Genomic DNA, 23,283 nt, shown 5'->3' with positions numbered 1-23,283 from the left:
TTCAGTCATTAAGTTTTGATTTGCTACAAAGTAATACACAATAGGGACACCTGGGGGGCTCAGTTGGTTAAGCATCTACCTTCAGCTCAGGTCATGATCCCAGGGTCCTGGGATCGAGCCCCGCATCGGGCTCCCTGCTCCGCAGAGAGCCTGCTGCTTCTCCCTCTGCCTCTGCCTGCCACTCCTGGGGTTGTGCTCTCTCTGACAAATAAATAAAAATTGAAAAGTAATACACAATTCACTAATGGATCCTATCATATTGTACAGTATTAGGGAGGAAAACTGAAGCTTGAACAAATTCAGCACTTGGCAGGTGATTATATATATATTTAAGTGCTTATCTCCTAAATGAAAATACAGCCTATTTATTTAAAGCTAGGCCAGAATTCCTCCTATACCATCTCTTTGGGAGCTCATCCTACGACACCAATTCCCACTGAACATGCCTTTTTGCCATACTTATGCTAATTCTGTAAAAGTGGTAATTTTTTTCATTGCGACATTCATGGTAGGAGCTGTAGTAAAGATGGACTTCAGACGGTTCTAGTATTGGGCTTCTGACTGCTGGCCCACAGTAACACAGAAGTCACTCTTCATTACCTGAGCCCACTGTTTCGGAAAGCAAAAATATTGGCTTCCTTTTACTGAAATGAAAAAATTAGGGAGAAAAAATAGAATAGTACTAACTTTTATGAATATTTTCCAATTAAGTTTTTAAAATGATAACAGAAAAATCATGAATCACATTGTTTTTCTGAGTCACCAGAACAGCTTACTGCTAGTACCAAACACCTGTCTCATATTCGACTTGGGCAACATCTATACTAGGCTACAACAGAGAATTTACAAGAGAAGCAGATCAACTACGGAATAGCAAAAAAAAAAAAAAAAACATGGGGCGCCTGGGTGGCTCAGTCGTTAAGCAACTGCCTTAGGCTCAGGTCATGGTCCCGGGGTCCTGGGATCGAGTCCCGCATCAGGCTTCCTGCTCTGCGGGAAGCCTGCTTCTCCCTCTCTCACTCCCCTGCTTGTGTTCTCTCTGTCAAATAAATAAAATCTTTAAAAAAAAAAAAAGCAAAGCTTAGTTCACAGGCAAATGAGCAATACTCAACAACAATTCGACTTTTTTTTTTTTTAAAGATTTTAAATTTAGGGGCGCCTGGGTGGCTCAGTCATTAAGCGTCTGCCTTCGGCTCAGGTCATGATCCCAGGGTCCTGGGATCGAGCCCCGGCATCGGGCTCCCTGCTCGGCGGAAAGCCTGCTTCTCCCTCTCGCACTCCCCCTGCTTGTGTTCCCTCTCTCGCGGTCTCTCTGTCAAATAAATAAAAAAAAAAAAAGATTTTAAATTTATTTCAGAGACAGAGATAGTAACAGAGATCAAGAGTGAGTGGGGAGGGGCACCTGGACAGCTCAGTTGGTTAAGCGACCGCCTTCGGCTCAGGTCGCGATCCTGGAGTCCCTGGAGAGTCCGCATCGGGCTCCCTGCTCGGCAGGGAGTCTGCTTCTCCCTCTGACACTTCCCCCTCTCATGTGCCCTCTCATTCTCTCTCTCTCAAATAAATAAATAAAATGTTAAAAAAAAAAAAGAGTGAGTGGGGAGGAGAGGGAGAAGCAGGCTCCCCATGAGCAGGAAGCCCAACACGGGGCTCTATCCCAGGACCCCGGTATCATGACCCCAACCGAAGGCAGGCGCTCGACCAAGCGAGCCACCCAGGCGCCCCTCGACTCTGTCTAATGCCCAAAAGCTACCCTTACTATTAAGGGTGACTTCTTTAAAGCATATTCTAGAAATCATTCAAGGTATGGAAGAAAATTTATTTAGCTTTGTGAGGCTTTACTTTCACAATACATAGCCTTGGCACTGTAAGACCCTATTAAAGTTTCATAAATTGCCTTAGTAAGGTAAATATTTAGGTTGATTTTATGAGACTTTCAGACATTAAGTTTGAGAAAGTTAGTGGTTTCCAGAATTTGCACAGATGATAATTAAAACAGTAAAATAAAGAATAAGACTTTCTTAACACCCCTAATAACAGAGTAAGTTGCAATTTCTAATCAAACACTTTCTAGGTTATTTCTAGGTTATATTCATTTTGATCTCTTATTTTCCATTTTAAACTCTGGTATTTTCTTCTGAATATAGGTTACAAATAATCTTTTGTATTAACTCCCAGTTTTAATACCACAAAGTCACCTATTTTACCTTGACTATATTTTTATCATTTAGGGTAGGACACACTTTTTAAACTAGTTATACTCCAGTAACTTTGTGAATGAAAAAAAGGGGGAGAAAACTAAGAACAAATAATGGAGTCATTCTTTCACTGATCCTCATCCAATTTCAGGAAAATCAATTCCCAAAAGCAGCAATTCTAATAAATCTTTCCATGTCTAAAAAGAAACTGAAACAAAAGGGAAATCATGGGAAACCTGTGATAGTTTACTAGATATTGTGTGCTTTTAGTAGCTCAACACTGGTAATACTTGATAATCGAGAGTAAATTAATAGGCTAACATTTAAAAATGTATACTTTAATAAGCATATAAACAATTAGGTAAGCTTGTGGAGAAGCTGACCAAGATACATATATTAGGAGATACAATTGTCCATCTAAATTTTCTAGATTTCTTTTTTTTTTGCAGAGTATTTATTCAAGTTGTTTACTATATAATTTCTCGTGTGCCATTTTGGAAGTCCTTTATTGTAAAGACTAGTCTTTTGTCTGATGACAAACAGCAGCCACACTGTCAGTGATTATTCTGGACCTCCACGCTGAAAAGGAAAAAACAAAGCAAAACGATTAGGTGTTAAATTTACAGAAGAAATGTTCTCATGGCCACTATATGAATTTACACTATTTTAAGCAAATGATCTTTAGGCGTTTAAAAAAAAAGTTTCGGTTTTCCTCTTAGACACTCCTATCAATGTTATGAACAATTTCTGATCTGGAAAGGACTCAAGGTTGACCCTGATTGGTGGTCCTCAAATTTCATGGTCTCAGCAGCCCTTCACACTGAAAAATTACCAAGGATTCTACCGAGCTTTTTTCATGTGGTTATGGCTATTACTACTTCCCATATTCTACTTCCACACATATATTCCTTCATGTACTTTTACTGAGGGCTTGTACATGGTTTATTTCTCATAGTCCTGGTCTACCCGACTATTTTGGTCTTAGCTACTGACCCACCATGACAAGGTGATGGAAGGAGCAAGTAAATCAGCCTATGAAATTCCAAAAGCCAAAAATGTTCATGTGTTTTCCACAGTACTAAGATAAAGAGCAATGACATACTTGGATAAATTCAATTTCTTCTTGAGATACAAGTTTCCTTCTGTATTTCTGAGGTAATGTTTTTATTATTTCTGCAGTGTCTGGTGGACCCTGATGCACCAGCAAATCTGGGGATTTACTTCCCTTAGAATGCTGTGAAATTGAAGAAGAGTGAGACGGTAGTCCTGCTGATCTCAAAACTTCTGATACTGAAAAAAAAAAAAATGCAATTAGAGAAATAAATTGTTCAGGTGTCTTAAAATACTATTTTGAGTTATCTATTATTGAGTAAGCAAGTCATTCTTCAAATGCTAAGTGTAATTCTGAGAGGTATTACTGAGTAACGTAGTTGAGTACCTATATGTAATTTCATAAAGTTCTTTTTAAATAAGGAAGTAGCTGGGGCACCTGGATGGCTCAGTCAGTTGAGCGTCTGCCTTTGGCTCAGGTTATGATCCCGGGGTCCTGGGATCGAGTCCCGCATTGGGCTCCCTGCTCAGAGGGAAGCCTGCTTCTCCCTCTCCTCCCCGCTCGTGCTCTATCTTTGTCTCTCTCAAATAAATAACTGAAATATTAAAAAAAAAAAAGGAGGTAGCTTTAAGTGAATGAATTACTAAATCAAACAAGTTTGTAAAATAATAAAATTTCTAGGTAGTGGAGTTCAACCCATATGGATAATCTACCTGACTTAAGTTTTGTCAAATGGAGGCACCTGGGTGGCTCAGTCGGTTATGCATCTGCCTTCGGCTCAGGTCATGATCCCGGGGTCCTGGGATTGAGCCCCACATCAGGCTCTCTGCTAGGCGGGAAGCCTGCTTCTCCCTCTCCTGCTCCCTCTGCCCCTTCTCCAGCTTGTGCTCTCTCTCTCTCTCGCTCACTCTCTGTCTCTCAAATAAATAAATAAAAAATCTTTAAAAAAAAAAAAAGTTTTGTCAAATGGTGGCATTTACAGTTAAAAATATCCCTATAAGGGGCGCCTGGCTGGCTCAGTCGCTTAAGTGATTGCCTTTGGCTCAGGTCATGATCCCAAGGTCCTGGGATGGAGCCCCGAATTGGGTACCCTTGCTCAGCGGGAAGCATGCTTCTCCCTCTCCCGCTCCCCGTTTGTGCTCTCTGTCAAATAAATAAAATCTTAAAAAAAAAAAAAAAAAAAAAGGATGGAGAGAGAGATATATATATATCTCCCTACAAAATTTGATAAACTCCTCCCTGAATTAAAGATCAAATATAATAAAGACAGGGACAATCATAATGATCACTGAGTAATGTATAGAATTGTTGAATCACTATACTGGACACTGTAAGTTAACTATACTGGAATTAAAAAAAAAACAGGGACAAAGGATCGGGTAAAAAGGAGGGGCAAAAGAAAAACAGGACTTGTTCAGAATCTTCAGTTACTTTATAGGAAATGATTGCTCAGGGCTAAGGCAGTCTTTATTGAGTGAATGAATAAATGAGTGAAAGAAAAGAAGGTGAGCTGGGAGAAAAATATAGGAATGGCTACTGTTCCTCACAATCTCTCCAGTGTAAGCATAGGAGAGTCTTTTAAAGGACAGAAGAAAGGAAAGAACAAAAATTTCCCTATATAAAATCGTTATCATTAAAAAATCAGAGATATGTTCTGTTGAGTCACTACCTTTTTAAATGGAGGTAGTAAGTTAATTTCTACTTGCATGAAACCTAGCAGACCATTGTGATCTAAGCTACAATGGTCTCGCTGATTTTAAAATGAGAAATAATGCCTATAATAGAATATTCATATGTACATATGCCTGTACATATATTTTTTTAAAAATCTGAAGTACAACTTACCGTTAGGTTTAGGATTGTCTCTTCTGTCAGGGAACCTTATTAATGGAGTATGTGGCTTGACTACCTAAAAGAAAAATAAAATCCATGGAAAAAAAAAGATGAAGCACTAAAATAAACTCGTTAAGTATAAAAGAAACAACCTACTGGGCTTCATAGATACTTTTGTTAAAATAAACTAACTTAGTATTTGACAGCAACTTTAAATCTTCCTATTTTACTCTTCCCCAGCCAGGAAAGCTGGTCTATGAACTATTAAGTTGTTTATCTGTTCTTCATAATAACTTTGGACTTTTCACATTATAAGACATTTTACTATACTACCAACTGACCTCAAAAACAACCCTATGAAAAAGATGACACATTTTATGTTGCATGATATATATTGCCCTGCTGCCTGGTAAGAATTCAAAGTTTCCTGACTTGTATTGAGTGTTGTTTTCCTACTATGTCAATATCTAGCAGTGTAAAACAGGGTAAGAAGCATACTGAAAATTAGGTCATTAAGAAAATACTTTTCCTGGGAGGCTCAGTTGGTTAACCGTCTGCCTTCAGCTGAGGTCGTGGTCCCAGGGTGAGAGACTGAGTTCCCCATCAGCGAGGAGCCTGCTTTTCCCTATGCCCCCCGCTCCCCCTGCTTGTGTGGGCTCTCACTCACTGACAAATTTTTAAAGGAAAATACTTTTTCTGACTACAAAAGTAACACATGTTCTGTGTAAAAAATTCGGAAGAAATTGAAAAAAGCACAAGTAAGAAAATACTATCTATAATCCCCAACCCCCATAAAACAGACTTAAACATTTGTTAGCACATTTGGTCTGAGGGCTATACCCACAGAAATATGTATTTTTAGAATATTGTTTTTATAACAGATATTTGCAGAGTATTAATGTTTTATCCCTAAAATTCCAGATAATGCTATAGAGGAACTTAAATGGACATTTCAATATGAAATTATCTGAATACACAATGCTAAGACTCTAATGAACAGTACTATTTGCATCTAATCTCTGAGTTGCTCTGTAACTAATGATATTGAGATGTGTGTTTATTTGCAAAATATCTGTATATATGTACTATATATTATATATTTTATATGACTACAGAAGTAAATAGCCTTGCTGGGACTCGCCTGAAACCACCACAATTGTGCTGCTGAGAGAAAATGCTGGAATAGAGTTGTCTTCCTTTCCTTTCATGGTAAAAAACAAAACTCTAGGGCGCCTGGGGGCTCAGTCGTTAAGCTTCTGCCTTCGGCTCAGGTCTCAGGTCGTGATCCCAGGGTCCTGGGATAGAGCCTCATATCGGCCTCCCTTCTCAGCGGGGAGCCTGCTTCTCCCTCTGCCTGCCCCTCCCTCTGCTTGTGCGCTCTCTCTGTCCTCATGAATAAATAAATAAAAATCTTAAAAAAAACAACAAAACTCTAATGTAATATTGTGTGTCAACTATACTTAAATAAAAATTTTTAAAAAAGCAATTCTCCCTCTAGTGACTTTTTCCCTTTTCATAGCCAAGGTTCTTTAAAGAATGTTCTAGCCATCCACTCTCAATACCCCATTTAAAAGTTCTTAAAATGTTCAACAGCTTTCAAAATAAACTTCAAATTCCACATCTGTCCTTCACAAGGCCCATCCTGATCTGGCATTTCCTTACCTCTCAAGCCTCATTCCCCACCATTGTCTTATAGACCTTTTATTCCAGGTATTCTTTTTTTTTTATTCCAGGTATTCTGAAGTACTTTTCTGTTCCTATTCATCATGCCATTCAATCCACAGCTTGTGTTCTCTGCCAGGAAATCTATCCTCAGTCCCGCCCCACTTCCATGCCTCATGCTTTCATCTGGTTTGGTTTTGTTTTGTTTTTAAGATTTTATTTATTTATTTGAGAGAGAGCAAAGGGGGGCAAGAGAGAGAGCACGAACAGGGAAAGGGGCAGAGGGAGAAGCAGACTCCCCGCTGAGCAGGACACCCGAAGCGGGGCTCGATGCAAACACCCCGGTATCATGACCTGAGCTGAAGGCAGACACCTAACAGACTGAGCCATCCAGGTGCCCCTCATCTGTTTATCTTTTAAAACAATCAAATATCACTCCCCTCTAAAAAGCTTTCCTGATTTCAAAGTCTGATTTTAAAACTCCTCCTTTGTGTTTCCACGGCATCCTGAACATTTTAAGAATATTATGCAGAGGACAGATCAATGAGCCAATGATTACAGGACAGCTAAGCTCCTGAAAAGGCAGAGTCAGAGAAATTGGCATTTCTGCAGTAGTTCCTGGTACATACTAAATGCTCCGGAAACATTTGCCAAGTGAGTGAATAGAGACCATTTGTAAGTTAGGACTAACTATGTATGTATACACACACTTACACAACCGTACGTACACAGAGAATCCATTTCAGCATTACTTTTGCACACTTAAAAATATGATGTAATATGCCCTTATAGATTAAATTTCCAGTTTCATGTCCTTTTTTTCTTTTTAAGATTTTTTTAAATTTATTTATTTGACAGAGAGATAGCATAAGTAGGCAGAGCAGCAGGCAGAGGGAAAGGGAGAAGCAGTCTCTCTGCTGAGCAGGGAGCCCGATGCGGGGCTCGATCCCAGGACCCTAAGATCATGACCTGAGCTGAAGGCAGCCGCTTAACCGACTGAGCCACCCAGGCGCCCCTCGTGTCCACCTTTTAAAAGATTTTATTTATTTATTTGAGGGAAGGAGAGAGAGAGAGAGAGAATGAGCAGGGGAAGGGGCAGAGGGAAACAGACAAGCAGACTCCCCGCTGAACAGGGAGCCCAATGCAGGGCTTGATCCAGGACCCTGAGATCATGACCTGAGCTGAAATCAGATGCTTAACTGACTGAGCCACCCAGGTGCCCCTGGTATCCCCTTAAAAGAAATTTTTCTAAATACATGAGAGTAGAGAAAGTACTATAATAAACCCTAATAAACAAAAAATAAAATAAATCCTGACACATTATACAATTTCAACAGTAATATAATCTTATTTTATCACCCCTTCCCCCATTAAACAAATCCCAACCATCTCCTCTTACCTGTTAATACCTTCCATATGTATCACTAACAGAAAACAGATTTTTGTGAAATCACAACCCCAATACATTTTACAATTCACAAGTTAAAAATAATTCTTCAGTATCATCTAATACTTAGCTTATGCTCAAATTTTCCTCTCTCAAAATTTGCTTTTTAAACTCTAAATGTAAACACCAAGAAGCAACTCTAACTGTATATTAGTTGGGTAACATAACTAAGAGAATAAAAAAGAGCTAATCCAAATAACTTTCATAGGGCTTAGACTATACTTCAGTCTAAAGGCAATGGTAATAATAATAATAATAAATACAAAGAAATTTTGAACTTCTTAGTTTGGTGTTGGGAGTTGTATAAATACAGCAATTTTGAAACCATTTTCTATCTACTGTAGGACTGAGCCAATGAGTACATACATTTATATTGATATTTGGGGGAGCCAGGGATTTGCCTGTGGGAGAAAGTGTGGGATTGGGGGGGAAAGAGAAGGAAGAATGCTGGGGTGTTCAGACTGGAATCTAAGGGGTCAGTATAAATTCATGATAAATGCCATGAGTTTATTCAGCCTGTCCCATTAATGGATATTTGGGTTGTTTCCAGTCTTTATTACAAATAATGCATACAGTAAATATCCTCATACTATTCTTATCTGTGCCAGTATATCTGTGGGATAGATTCCTAGGAAAGAGATTGCTGGGTCAAAAGATAGAAAACTAATTTTGAGAGATACTCCTAGATTTTCTTTCACAGAGGTTCTACTGTTTTACATTCCCATATTGGTTCCTAGAGCGACCGATAAGTGCCTGCTTACACACAGCCTTCCCAACAGACTTATGTTATCTAACTTGTACATTTTTAATAAAATCTAAGTGAGGAAAAATGTTATCTCCATGTAGTTGTAATTCTCACTTATTGTGAGGCTGTCCAGTTTTTCATATGGTTAAGAGCCATTTTCATTTCTTCACCTGTGAAGAGTACATTCACAGCTCTTGCCTATTTTTCTATGCTTACAAATTCTTTATATAGTATGGTTATTAACCCTTTTTCTGTTGCAAATTTTTTTCCTTGTTTTTTTTTTTTTTAGTCGAATGCTTTTTAATTTTTTGAATGAGTAAAGGTGTTTTTTTCTTTCTAGTACGGCCCAAACTGTCAGGTTTTTCCCCTTACTGTATCTTGATATTAAAGCATAGTTGGGAAAGTTTTCACTGTTCCCAGGTTATAAACAAAGTCTTGTTTTCATTTGGTATTGCATGGCTTTGTTTCTTTTAATTTTCAATTTTGAAATAATTATGGAGTCATAGGAAGTTGCAAGAAATGTACAGGGAAATTGCAGGTACCTTCATTCAGTTTCCTACTACAGTAATATCTTACAGAACTATAGCACAGTAACAAAACCAGGAAACTGACATTGATACAGTCCATATAGCTTATTTAGATTTTATCAGTTTTATATGCACTCATTTGTGCATGTATAATTCTTTGCAACTTTGGCTTCATTTTTTACATTAAAATATCAGATCCATATGCAATTTATCACTTCCTCTCCAACAAACCCCTGGCAACCACTGATCTTTTTACTGTCTCCACAGTTTTGTCTTTTCCAGAATGTCACATATTTGGAATCATTCAGTAAGTAGTCTTTTCAGTTCGGTTTCTTTCACTTAGTAACATGCATATAAGTTTCCTCCGTGTCTTTTCATGGCTTGATAGCAAATTTCTTTTTAGTGTTGGATAATAGTCCATTGTCTGGATGTACCACAGTTTATGTTATCTATTTACCTACTACTAAAGGATATCTTGGTTGCTTCCAAATTTTTACAATTATGAATAAAGCTGCTATAAATATCCATGTGCAGGTTTCTATGTAGACCTAAGTTTTCAACTCATTTGGGTAAACAGCAAAGTGCAATTGTTTGATCATATAGTAAAAGTATATCAAGTTTTTAAAGAAACTGCCAAACTGCCTTCCAAAGAGGCTGTACCATATTGCATTCTCACCAGGAGTGAACGAGAGTGCCTAATGCTCCAGATCTTTGCCAGCATTCGGTGGTATCAATGTTCTTCTGGATTTTGGCCACTCTAATAGGTATGAAGTGATATTTCACTGTTGTCTTAATTTGCAAATCCATGATGACATATGATGATGAGCATCTTTTCATATGCCTGTGTGTGATCTGTCTTCTTTGATGAGGGGTCTGTTCAGGTCTTTAAGCCATTTTGTTGTTGTTGTCTTTATGTAAGCTCCACAGCCCAGGGCAGGGCTCAAACTCAAACTCAGGATCCTATCAAGACCTGAGCTGAGATCAAGAGCCAGACACTTAACGGAATGAGCCACCCAGGCACCCTGCCCATTTTTATTTTTAATTTTTTTTAAAGATTTTATTTATTTATTTATCAGAGAGCGAGCGAGAGAGAAACAGCATGAGAGGGGAGAAGGTCAGAGGGAGAAGCAGGCTCCCCGCTGAGCCGGGAGCCCGATGTGGGACTCGATCCCAGGACCCTGGGATCATGACCTGAGCCGAAGGCAGTCGCTTAACCAACTGAGCCACCCAGGCGCCCACCCTGCCCATTTTTAAATCAGGTTGTTTTCTTATTGTTAAGTTTTAAGAGTTCTTTGTATAATTTGGATAATGGTCCTTTATTAAATGTTTTTCGCATATATTTTCTCCCAGTCTGTGGCTTGTCATCTCACTATCTTAACTGTCTTTTGCAGACAAGATTTTAACTTGAATAACATCCAGCTTATCATTTCTTTCACATATCATGTCTTTGGTGTTGTATCTAAAAAGTCATAGCCAGGGACGCCTGGGTGGCTCAGTTGGTTGGGCGTTTCCCTTCAGCTCAGGTCATGATCCCAAGGTCCTGGGATCCAGTCCCGAATTGGGCTCCCTGCTCAGTGGGGAACCTGCTTCTCCCTCTGCCTCTGCCCCTCCCCCTACCTCTGTCCCTCCCCCTGCTTCTGCTCATCCGTGCTTGGGCATCAAGCCATGAAAAGACATGGAGGAAACTTATATGCATGTTTCTCTCTGTCAAAATAAATAAATAAAATCTTTGGGGGGGGGAATAAATAAATAAATAATAAAAAGTCACAGCCAAACCCAATATCATCTACATTTTTTCTTATGTTATTTTCTAGTTTTGCATTTTACATACAATTCTATGATCCATTTTGAGTCAATTTTTGTGAAGGGTATAAGGTCTATGTCTAGATTCATTTTTTTCCAAGTGGATATCCAGTTGTTCCACAACATTTATTGAAAAGACTATCTTTTCACCATCTATTGCGTTTGCTCCTTTGTCACAGATCAGTTAAATAGGTTTTAATTTTTACCTTTCTAGGTCTCTTAGTTTTAGGTATGCCTCATATATAGCATAGCATTGGATAGGCATTTGTTAGCCAATTTGAGAATAATAATTTGATTTAGACCATTTACATTTACAGATATAATTCACAAGTTTGGTATATTTTGTCACATCATTTTATGATTATTTAAAAATAAATTCCTTTGTCATATTACCTTTTTCTTTGCTTTCGTTTGTGGGATTTTTTTAATTTGGAAAGATTTGTAAATTGTACTTTTGTGTATTTATATTTACATTACTATCTTTACATAATTCCCTTAATGGCCACTTTCTGAGATACTACCCATTGGTTCATTATTATGAGAAAGAATGAAAGCAGGTGATCGGGATCTCTTCTCTGCTTTCCTTCCCATCTTTTACTACCAGTTAATAACCAGGGGCAGTAGCAAGTGTATTCTACCTTTTGTATACTCTCCCCCCTTATTCCTCCATTTTACAAGTTGAACTAGAGCTATACTGTCAAACAACAGTATTACCAACAAGTCTTTCCCTCGTATCTCCATTATTTAGTCTTAGTTCTTACGGCCACATATATTCAATGTTCATATCCGTTTCCTATGTTTAAACAACTCCAAGTACAACTAAATATTCCTTAGTTGTCTTTCATTCTCTGGGAGATCTAGTAGGAAGGGCTCCAGGGAACAATATTCCCTGAGTTACTGAAGATGTAGAAGGATTTGTGGCCTTTACAACTTGAAGGTCAATGTAGCTAGATATATCTCTGGTTCACATTTTCCATCTTTACCTTAAATATGTTATCCACATGTCCTCCTTTATGAACTATTATTGTTGAAAACTCTAACTTTCGTTCTCTGTTAAGTGCTTGGTCTTGTAGCCTGGATCACCCAAATTTTCTTTTTCTCCTTTAAAAATCTAAAGATTCTAGGGGCTCCTGGGTGGCTTAGTCAGTTGGGCATCCGACTCTTGGTTTCGGCTTAAGTCATGACCTCAGGGTCCTGGGATCCAGCCCTGTGTGCGTCAGGCTCCCCACTCGGTGGTGAGTCAGCTTGTCTCCCACTCTCTCTGCCCCCTCCTCCCCATGTGAGCACTTGCGCGTACGCGTGCTCTCTAATAAATAAATATTTTTTTAAAATTTTCAAGATTCGGGGCGCCTGGGTGGCTCAGTCGTTAAGCGTCTGCCTTCGGCTCAGGTCATGATCCCAGGGTCCTGGGATCGAGTCCCACATCGGGCTCCCCGTTCGGCGGGAAGCCTGCTTCTCCCTCTCCCACTCTCCCTGCTTGTGTTCCCTCTCTCGCTGTCTCTCTCTCTGTTAAAAAAATAAATTTAAAAAAAAAAATCTTTAAAATTTTCAAGATTCTACTAGAATATACCCATTACTCAAACACAGTTGGTTAATTCTCTCAAGCCTAAGGTATAGGTTTAAGTCTTCTTTTACATCAGGCAAGTTTTAGTAACTTACGGGTTTTGAGACTTGTTCTATTTGCTTTTACTTTTTCAGAGACTACTTATTATATAAAAGTTGCAGCTTCCTGTTTTTATCTACTTCTATGACTTTCTCTGAATCCTTCTAATCTTTTCCTTCATTATTTTGTGATTTTTTTCATTTTCCTCTTTTCATGCACTATTTCCTTTAACAAAACTTCTGAGTTGCCTATTTACCTTTATATTCCTTCTACTTCAGTATTTACTTCTGAAAAGTCCTTTTAATTCTTCACTGAGTTCAGAGCTTTATTGTCCCTAAAATAACCTAAAATCTAACCTCAACTACAACTTTTAAAGTATAACTCTTCTCTCTTACTTCCCACTATAAGCTTCACCAAACCCTTCATTTCTTTGATTGTTCTTTTTTCCAGTCAACTGGTTCCACCCTGACTTGACCTCCTTTTCTTATCTAGCCTAGGACACAGGGACCATTCAATATTCTATAACCAGCACTCTCAACCTCCTTCCCGGAGGTGTATCTTCACTTCACTTGTAAATCTCAAACCTTCTTCCCATGTCTCATGTCTCATGCAGTCAAAATGATTTTGTAAGTGATAAATTATCATTTTTCTGCTTACATCAGTCTATATATCAAATATATATGCTTGGCATTCAGACATTTCTATGTCTTTTTGTAGATAAATGTATGTTATTTCTCTTGGGTATAAACCTATGAGTAAAATTGCTAGGTCATGGGGTACGTATGTTTAACTACCAGAGACTGACAAAACAGATTTTAAAAAGTGGCTATACGAATTATACTCCTACCAGCAACGTATGGGTTTCAGGTGCTTCACATTGTCATCTCTCTGTATGGCCAGTCTAAAAAAATTTTTTTTAATATTTTTTAAAAAATTTATTTATTTGACAGAGAGAGACAGCGACAGAGGGAACACAAGCAGGGGGTGTGGGAGAGGGAGAAGCAGGCTCCTCGCTGAGCAGGGCGGGGGCTCGATGTGGGGCTCGACCCCAGGACCCTGGGATCATGACCTGAGCCGAAGGCAGTTGCTTAACAACTAAGCCACCCAGGTGCCCTGCCAGTTTTTAAAATTTTAATAACTTTGGTAGATGCAGTAGTACTTCCTGGCTTCAATTTGAATCGTCCTGGCAAGTAATGAAGTAGAGCATCTTTTCACAGGCTTATTGCTCATTTGTGTATCTTCTTTTGTGCAGTTTCAACTTTTTAGCCCGTTTTTAAATTGAGCTATATATTATGGATATGTATGGTCATACATTATGGATACCAGTCCTTTGTTAGAGGTTCTCCTTGTCCTCCCAGAATCTTTAATTAGTTAATGCTCAATATCTACCCACTGAATGAGTGGTAAGTGAGGATCATTCCTTGCAATGAGACCGAAGGCTGGGATCTAGGATTATCTTTCAAACTGAAACAACTTTAAGAAGTCTTTTTTTTTTTTTTTTAAAGATTTTATTTATTTATTTGAGAGAGCGAGAATGAGAGAGAGAGTACATAAGAAGGGGGAGGGTCAGAGGGAGAAGCAGGCTCCTCGCTGAGCAGGGAGCCCGATGCGGGACTCGATCCCGGGACTCCAGGATCATAACCTGAGCCGAAGGCAGTCGCATAACCAACTGAGCCACCCAGGCGCCCTAAGAAGTCTTTTTAAGAGGTGTATTTGTAACAATGAATCATGGAACACTACATCAAAAACTAATGATGTAATGTATGGTGATTAACATAATAAAAAATTTTTTAAAAAGAGGTGTATTTGTGCAAAGGTAAATGCACTTCTCATATCAAAGTTAAAAATCATACAGTAATACACTTTGAGAGTATACTTTACACAGATTGTGTAAAACAACCACAAATGTGGAGGTTGTGTCCCTTTATATACCAACTTTACCTCTCGTATTTAATTTAAGCAATCACAGCTGGAGAAGCAAACATAAAAGCTATCAGGAGTTAGTAAATGATGTTCGGATTAACAAAGTTCCTCTAGCTACCAATCTAAACTCAAGGGAAAAAAAGCTTGGGAAACCAACATCTGTAATGTAATGTAAAAGCATTATAGATAAACTTAAATATCATCTTTTCCCCCCTCCAACTCCCTCCATCCAGCCAGTAACTAGACGCCCGGACTGGTGGGGGAAAACAGGCCCGGGGTAAGGACGCAGCTCGCAGGGCCAGTTCTCCTGCCATTCCCGAGACCTTGAAGGGACACTGGGTCAGATACAAGGTTCGCTTCCTTCCACTCGCCGTTACCGCCGTCCTTACGATTGGCTGATCCGGGACATCACAGACAATGCTGAACGTCAATTGGCCAGACTATTGCCAGGGAAGCCTAGCCCGCTGACTCCTAAGAGGGCTACGGAGATCCTGGCAGAGTACAGTCCGGGAACCGCGTAGCTGCTCTGTGCCTACGTGCTGATACACTGCAGTCCTGCAGCCTGGCTGGAACCCTCAGCTACAGTCCCGGCTCACTGCCCGACCCAATGGGCTCAAGGTCCAATTTTCACACATACCCCCGAGTCGCGTCGCTGGCGCTAGCCAAGGCCGCGGTGACCGCGCAGCCTCCGCCACCGCCCTGTCTCCCCAGCGCCTTTGCTATAATCAGCACTATCCCTACCGCCCACGGTGCGAAAAAGCGACCGAATTTCCTTACCTGAACGACCCTGCTGGCAGACGCCATCTTACTGCCCATCATGACCCCAGGATGGGGCAGCAGCTTCCGGCGCGCTCGCTAGGCGCAGAAATAACAGGAGTCCTGGGCAGCTGGGGGCGGGGCCCTGCCTGTGGCGTCACGGAGGAGGGACGAGCGGGCGTTCCCGGATCCTCCTCCACTACCGAGCTAACCCACCCTCTGTGCCTGGCCCCGCCCCACCCCGCCCCACTTCCCGCCTAGGAACTGCCCCACGTGCTCCCCATTGTTCAGTTTTGCAGACGAAGGTTTGTGGTGTTGGGTTTGTTGTGCCATCAGCCTACGAGTAAACTAGGGCCATTTCTTCTCCAGATAGCCAGTTTCTAATTTGAGTCCAAAATTTAACCTGAAACCAAATAAGTAATACAAAGTCGTGTGGCTTCCTAAAACGAACAATCTCGTTAAAACTTGGGAGTTAGTGGCAGGCTCAGGGAGGTCAATTCCAGGTCTACACTAGGCTGCTTATTATTCCCTCACTTACTGGCATTACTTGATAGGGTCTACCATTAGTCCTGGTATTAAACTGCTGTCTGCTTCAAGTATGAGAGAACTCAAAAGTCTGTTTTTCTTTTTGAAGCATAATACTTCCATATTCCCCAAAAATTATGCTAAATTTTGTGGCAAATATTAGTTTATGTTGTTATAAATTTTAATACACGGTATGTTGCAGCCACTTAACATAATTTTGTAGGTAATGTAGCCATAAGTTGTTTTAAATAGAGTGACACATTTGTTTTGATGATCTAGATCAGTGGTTTCTAAATCTGGGAAGCTTCTTAGAAATATATTATTGTGCCCCCAAATGGGCCCTTCTGATAAAATTTAAATTACACTGAAACACTATTTTCACCCATCCAACTGGTCAACATACATAATTTGGATAACACATCCTGGGGAGGTTGTAGGAACACAGGCACTCAAACACATCTTTGGTAGGAGTAAAAGATGGTATTTGAAAAACTTACATACTGAATGACTCCCAACTATGTGACATTATGGAAAAGGCAAAATTATAGAGATAGTAACAAGATCAGTGATTGCCAGGGACAAATAGGTAGAGCATAATGTTTTTTAGGACAGTGCAGCTATTCTATATGATACCATAATGGTAGATACGTGTCATTATACGTGTCAAAATCCATAGAATGTACCACTTTTGGGTAATAATGACATATTAATATAGGCTCAATAGTAACAAATACACCACTCTAGTAAGGAATGGTGTTAGTGGGGGAGACTGTGAATGTGTAGGAGCAGTAAGTATATGGGACTCTTACTTTCTGCAATTTTGCTGTGAACCTAAAACTGCTCTAAAAAATAGGCTATTAAAAAATTGTTTTAAGCCACCACTGCTGAAACCAGATAATGTGTTCTTAAAGCTCAAAAGTGGTGATGTGTTAACTCAGGTGTGGGAATCTCTTCACAATGTATATGTACACCAAATGAAGTTGTACACTTTAAATATCTTACAATTTTATTTATCAATGACCTCAATACAGCTAGGGAAGAAAAGCTCAAAAGCAGCTGAAGCTTAGATTTCTAGTACAAAGACTTTTCGTTTACACACAGAAACAGCAAGTTTCTATGTGAATAACTACAATATTAGATTCTCATTCTATTTCTTAAAAAGATTTTTTTTTTTTTTGACAGAGAGAGAGAGCACAAGCAGGGGGAGCAGCAGGCAGAGGGCGAGGGAGAAGCTCCCTGTGCTGAGCAGGGAGCCTGATGTGGGGCTTAGTCCCAGGACCCTAGGATCATGACCTGAGCCGAAGGCAGATGCTTAACCGAGCCACCCAGACATTCCCTAGATTCTCATTCTAAGGTCATTTAAAAGACATAGACTTTCTTGGTTACTTTTCTAAATGTTTTTCATTTTCCCTTATGACTATATTTAAGAAATGATTATGGAAAAAGAAGTCCCATAATTTAGAGAGTTTATTAAAAAATAAACTTTCCAGGGGTACCTGGGTAGCTCAGTCAACCTTCGGACTCTTGATTTCAGCTCAGGTCATGATCTTGGCATCGTTGGATCAAGCCCCACATCTAGCTCCATATGGGCTCAACGCAGAGTCTGCTTGTCCCTCTCCCTCTCCTCCAACCCCCCGCTGGCACTGTCTCCTTCTCTAAAATAAATAGTCTAAAAAAAAAAAAAGAAAGAAAGAAAAAGAAAACAACAAAACTTTCCAAGTCCTCAAATACAAAGAAGTCTCCTGGGAATACCTGATAATAAATTTCAGAAAATGTCAAATGCAGTGCAAATTACTGGTCATATTGGTATGGATTTTGTTTTGGGGAGTCAGCCAGGAAAATATGACTTTTCTTTACTTGTGGCTTCATTTCTAAGTGTTGATATTCATACTCCACAGAATTATCATCCAGCTCTTATAAATTAATTCTCTCTAGGATGAAGATGATAAAAGTAGTTAAAGTGGAAGCAGCAACTTGCTTCAACCCTCAAATCATGTCTTCTTTTCCTACTGCTAATCAGTTTCTATCAGTCACCATCAGGTATGTCATCAGATCATTTGATTACTGACCTTACTCAGGTCCTGTGATTTCTGTCTACACTCTCAATACTATTATTTGGCTATTCTCATGAACCTGGAGCACACCATCTGATTCTACTTCTTGTATTATGTATTCTTAAATGTCTCTATCTACTTGGCCTTTGACTACTTTCTTGTTCCACGTTCCCTTTTCTGACATTGGCTGTAGACCTTTAGGAAAAACTCACCATACATGTCAGCCTCCTGATGTGATGCAATATAAAGTACATATACAGGGGCGCCTGGGTGGCTCAGTGGGTTAAGCATCTGCCTTTGGCTCTGGTCATGATCCCGGAATCCTGGGATTGAGTCCCGCATCGGGCTCCTAGCTCAGCAGGGTGCCTGCTTCCCCCTCTGCCTGCCGCTCCCCCTGCTTGTGCTCACTCTCTGACAAATAAAACATAAATGAATGAATGAATGAATGAATGAATGAATGAATGTATGTATGTACTGAGTACAACTTGGTGAGTTTTTTCTTGATAAAAAAATTTGGGGGCGCCTGGGTGGCTCAGTTGGTTAAACGACTGCCTTCGGCTCAGGTCATGATCCTGGAGTCCCGGGATCGAGTCCCGCATTGGGCTCTCTGCTCAGCAAGGGGTCTGCTTCTCCCTCTGACCCTCTTCCCTCTCATGCTCTCTGTCTCTCATTCTCTCTCTCAAATAAATAAATAAAATCTTTAAAAAAAAATTTTTTTTTGAAACTCCTGGGGCACCTGGGTGGCTCAGTCGTTAAGCGTCTGCCTTCAACTCAGGTCATGATCCAGGGTCCTGGGATCGAGCTCTGCATTGGGCTCCCGGCTCCACGGGAAGCCTGCTTCTCCCTCTCCCACGCCCCCTGCTTGTGTTCCCTCTCTCGCTGTGTCTCTCCCTGTCAAATAAATAAAATCTTAAAAAAAAAAATTACATATACATATATATACATACACACATATATATACACATACACTAACAAAAGCACCACAGCGCAGAATTTGAGACTGAAATGTAAAATGATATGTGTTCCCAATTGAGGAAGCTGCTCAGGACATACTCTTTAATGCCCTCTTCAGATATGTCCAAGGTTAGTCATGGAAACGGGGAACTTGGGCGCCTGGGTGGCTCAGTTGTTAAGCGTCTGCCTTTGGCTTAGGTCATGATCCCAGGGTCCTGGGATCGAGTCCCGCATCGGGCTCCTTGCTCAGCGGGGAGTCCGATTCTCCCTCTCCCTCTGCCCCTGCTTGTGTCCCCTCTCTCGCTGTGTCTCTGTCATATAAATAAAATCTTTTTTTAAAAAAAGGGTGGGGGAACTTAGCAAAGGGGAGAGTCGGAAATGACAAAATAACCTCTTCCAATGAGCAGCATAAGAGCCTAATCATAAGGTGTTCCCTCTCCTTAGGAAGGGGCACCTCCTATCATTTGCCAAGCAGTATTTCAGAATTGCTAACCTTGTCCACTATTGTATGCTGGCTATGTGAAGCAACAGAATTTGTCTTTTCAGTTCATTAATCTCCAGATCATGAAGAGCCACATCTGGACCTGATGTGAAAGACTATCATGAGATCCCGAACTTTGAAACTGTTATGATTGGATGACACTGTTAACTTACTTTCCTTGGGGAAGGGTGTGTCTTTTATGTGCAAAAGGGAAGTTAATATTTAAGACCAAGACTGCAAACTGTAGTGGACTGTATTCTTTTCAGCAGATACCCATTTTCTTCCCCCTTTCTGAAACCTAGCACTCCCCTACTGTGGGATTATACTTTCCTGTCCCAGTGATGTTTGGCTTGGTGAATGGAGCCTTGGTGGAAACAATGTACACCTCTTTTTTTTTTTTTTTTAAAGATTTTATTTATTTGAGACAGAGAGAATGAGAGACAGAGAACATGAGAGGGAAGAGGGTCAGAGAGAGAAGCAGACTCCCTGCCGAGCAGGGAGCCCGATGCGGGACTCGATCCCGGGACTCCAGGATCATGACCTGAGCCGAAGGCAGTCGCTTAACCAACTGAGCCACCCAGGCGCCCCAATGTACACCTCTTCCAAGTAGAAACTTTATTTGAAAAAAAAAAGACTATTTCTTTATATCAGAGAGAGAGAGAGTTCAAGCAGAGGGAGCGGCAGGCAGAGCAGGCAGAGAAGCAGGCTCCCCACTGAGCAAGGAGCCCAATGTGGGGCTCGATCCCAGGACCCTGTGATCATGACCTGAGCCGAAGGCAGAGGTTTAACCAACTAAGCCACCCAGGTGTCCAACTAGAAACTTTAAAAGTGCTTGTGTAATTTGACTTCGCCACATAAACCATGAGAATGTTTCAGACAGTGGATGGTCCTCAGCTCCTCCAATGATCAGCCACACTATGGATCCAAGAGAGATATGTTTGTTGTTAAGCCAGGGAGTTGTTATTCAGCACTTGAGGAAAAACTGACTAATGAAATTTCTGTCTCAGATTTGGGCTTTAGAAGGGAATACAGAAGATAAGAAAATCCCAGGAAAATGCAAAAAGATTTTTAGATGATTCTAAATCTTTACATCAGGAAGGTATTTTCCAGAATAATGCTTTCCTATAAGAAAAATAAAACTTGGGAGCACCTGGGTGGCTCAGTCGTTAAGCATCTGCCTTCCTCTCAGGTCATGATCCCAGGGTCTTGGGATCGAGCCCTGCATCTGGCTCCCTGCTCCGTGGGAAGCCTGCTTCTCCCTCTCCCCCTCCCCCTGCTTGTGTTCCCTCTCTCGCTGTGTCTCTATCAAATAAATAAGATCTTTTTAAAAAATAATAAAAAAATTAAAATAAAAATAAAACTTGTTGGGGCGCCTGGGTGGCTCGGTTAGTTGAACTTCCAGCTCTTGGTTTCGGCTCCAGTCATGATCTCATGGGTGGGGGAGGATATAGCCCGGTTTTGTGCTCTGTGCCCAGTGAGGAGTCTGCTTGAGAGATTCTCTCCCTCTGCCCCTCCCCCTGCTTGCGTGCCTACTCTCTCTCTAGAATAAATAAATCTTAAAAGAAAAAGTATACATATATATGTACACATATATGCATATATGTATATATGTACATATATATATAAAACTTGCTTTACAATAATTTATATAGACAATTTCCAAGAATACACTATGGCAAAAAGAATAAAACTACACATAAATTATAATTTATCAAAACAAATGAAGACTAAATATTTCAAAGAAAAGTATTTAGAATTCAAATTTAGACTAATCTCTGTATTTCCATTATTGGTCTAAAGAACAGATTTCAAATGCTATTATCCACTACAGTGTATCTTTTTTTTTAAGATTTTATTTATTTATTTGACAGAGAGAGGCACAGCGAGAGAGGGAACACAAGCAGGGGGAGTGGGAGAGGGAGAAGCAGGCTTCCTGCCGAACAGGGAGCCCGATGTGGGGCTCGATGTGGGGCTCGATCCCAGGACCCTGAGATCATGACCTGAGCCGAAGGCAGACGCTTAACGACTGAGCCACCCAGGCGCCCCTACAGTGTATCTTTTCAAGTTTAAAGTCCTTCTTAAGAAAGTGTTGAGGGGCACCTGGGTGGCTCAGTTAAGCTTGGGTTATGATCTCAGGGTTCTGGGATCAAGCCTCAACAGGCTCCCTGCTCAGCAGGGAGTCTGCTTGGCCCTCTGCCCTTCCCCCCACTCATTCTCTCTCAAATCAATAAAATCTTTAAAAAAAGAAAAAGAATATTGAAAACACTACATTGTCTATGAAAATGATTAATAGCTCCAAACTAATAAAGAACTCAAATTAGAGCTTTCTCTAAAAAGGGATGGGACACTATAAAAGATAGCAAGTTCTTTTTTTTTTTTTTTTGAGTTTATATATTTTTAGTAATCTCTATACCCAACATGGGGCTTGAACTCACGACCCTGAGATCAAGAGTCGCATGCTCTATCTACTGAGCCCGACAGGCGCCCCAGCAAGTTCAAGTTATTAATAAGACAGAGTAACATTTACTCTTTTTACTTTTTAACTTATAAAAGTAAAATGTGATATAGAAGTACAAAATAATAAAGTCACAATTACTCTACAATAACCACAAGTCTTAACATTTTGGAAATGTTTATCTTTTTTGTTTTTCAAGGTTGAGGTGCTTTATTTGGGTTTCTGTTTAAAGATGTGGATGGATGGGAAAATAAACAAAGATGCGGATGGGGTGTGGTGGACTTGGGGAGATGTTGGTCACGGAGTACAAAAATGCAGTTAGAAGATGAGTAAGTTTTTGGAGATTGAATGCACAGCATTGTGATTATAGTTAACATTATTATATACTTCCAAGTTACTATGATCTTAAATGTTCTCACCACAAAAAAGAAATAATTATGTGACATGATGCAGATGTGAGCTAATGCCATGGTGGTCAAATCAACCCATTGTACACCTTCAACTTACACAATGCTATGTCAATTATATCTCTGTATTTAAAAAAAAAAAGGCAAAAAAAGAATTTGTGTTGAGATAAAACTAAAATGAGATTTATTTCAATAAAATACAACTGATAGTTGAAAACACATCAAGATGTGGATACCCTTTTCTAATTTTTCTAATATTTTAGTTGACTGACAAATGCACAAAAGTATTCCAAATAATGGGGGTGGAGGGATGGGTTAAATGGGTGAAGGGTATTGAGGACACTTGTGATTAGCACTGGGGTGTCATATGTAAGTGATGAATCACTAAATTCTACTCCTGAAACTAATATTACACTGTATGTTAACTAACTGGAATTTAAATAAAAACTTGAAACAAGAAAGAAAGAAAGAAAGAAAAAGAAAGAAAGAGAAAGAAAGAAAGAAAAAGAAAGAAGGAAAGGGAGGGAGCGAGGGAGGGAGGGAGGAAGGAGGAAAGAGAAATGAAAAAAGAAAAGAAAAGGAAAAAAAGAAGTATTCCAAATAAGAGTTGGGACGGCCAGAAATGTTGTAGAAAAAATGTCCACATTCAGTGGAAAGCTAGATTAGATGTCTTTCGGGGCCCTTGCAAGGCTGACTTTCAGATTCTTTTAGAGAATGCCAGTCACTTTAATTAACATAGTTGAAAGAACAAATTCCATGTTATAGTGTTAAGCTACAAAAACTTTGCAATATTAGTTCCAAAAACACTAAATAAAAATTTTACTTTAAATTTGCTATTTAAATGACATATTAAAGACTGAAA

At 39.9% G+C, this 23,283-nt stretch overlaps 1 protein-coding gene across 1 annotated transcript; it reads right to left on the bottom strand.

Moving 5' to 3' along the window:
* Positions 1-2,630: 2,630 nt before the first annotated feature.
* Positions 2,631-15,679, bottom strand: MRPS36 (mitochondrial ribosomal protein S36). Its single transcript, XM_021700406.1, has 4 exons — positions 15,567-15,679; positions 5,092-5,155; positions 3,298-3,485; positions 2,631-2,774 (listed from the first exon to the last, which is right to left on the bottom strand). Exons 1-4 carry the CDS (start codon positions 15,606-15,608, stop codon positions 2,757-2,759), a joined length of 312 nt encoding a protein of 103 aa, XP_021556081.1. The 5' UTR covers positions 15,609-15,679; the 3' UTR covers positions 2,631-2,756.
* Positions 15,680-23,283: the final 7,604 nt, after the last annotated feature.

This window comes from Neomonachus schauinslandi, chromosome 7 (assembly GCF_002201575.2).
Source record: "Neomonachus schauinslandi chromosome 7, ASM220157v2, whole genome shotgun sequence".
NCBI classification, from domain to species: domain Eukaryota; kingdom Metazoa; phylum Chordata; class Mammalia; order Carnivora; family Phocidae; genus Neomonachus; species Neomonachus schauinslandi.
The sequence above is the reverse complement of the archived record's forward strand: the minus strand, read 5'-3'. Positions and strand labels throughout refer to the sequence as shown.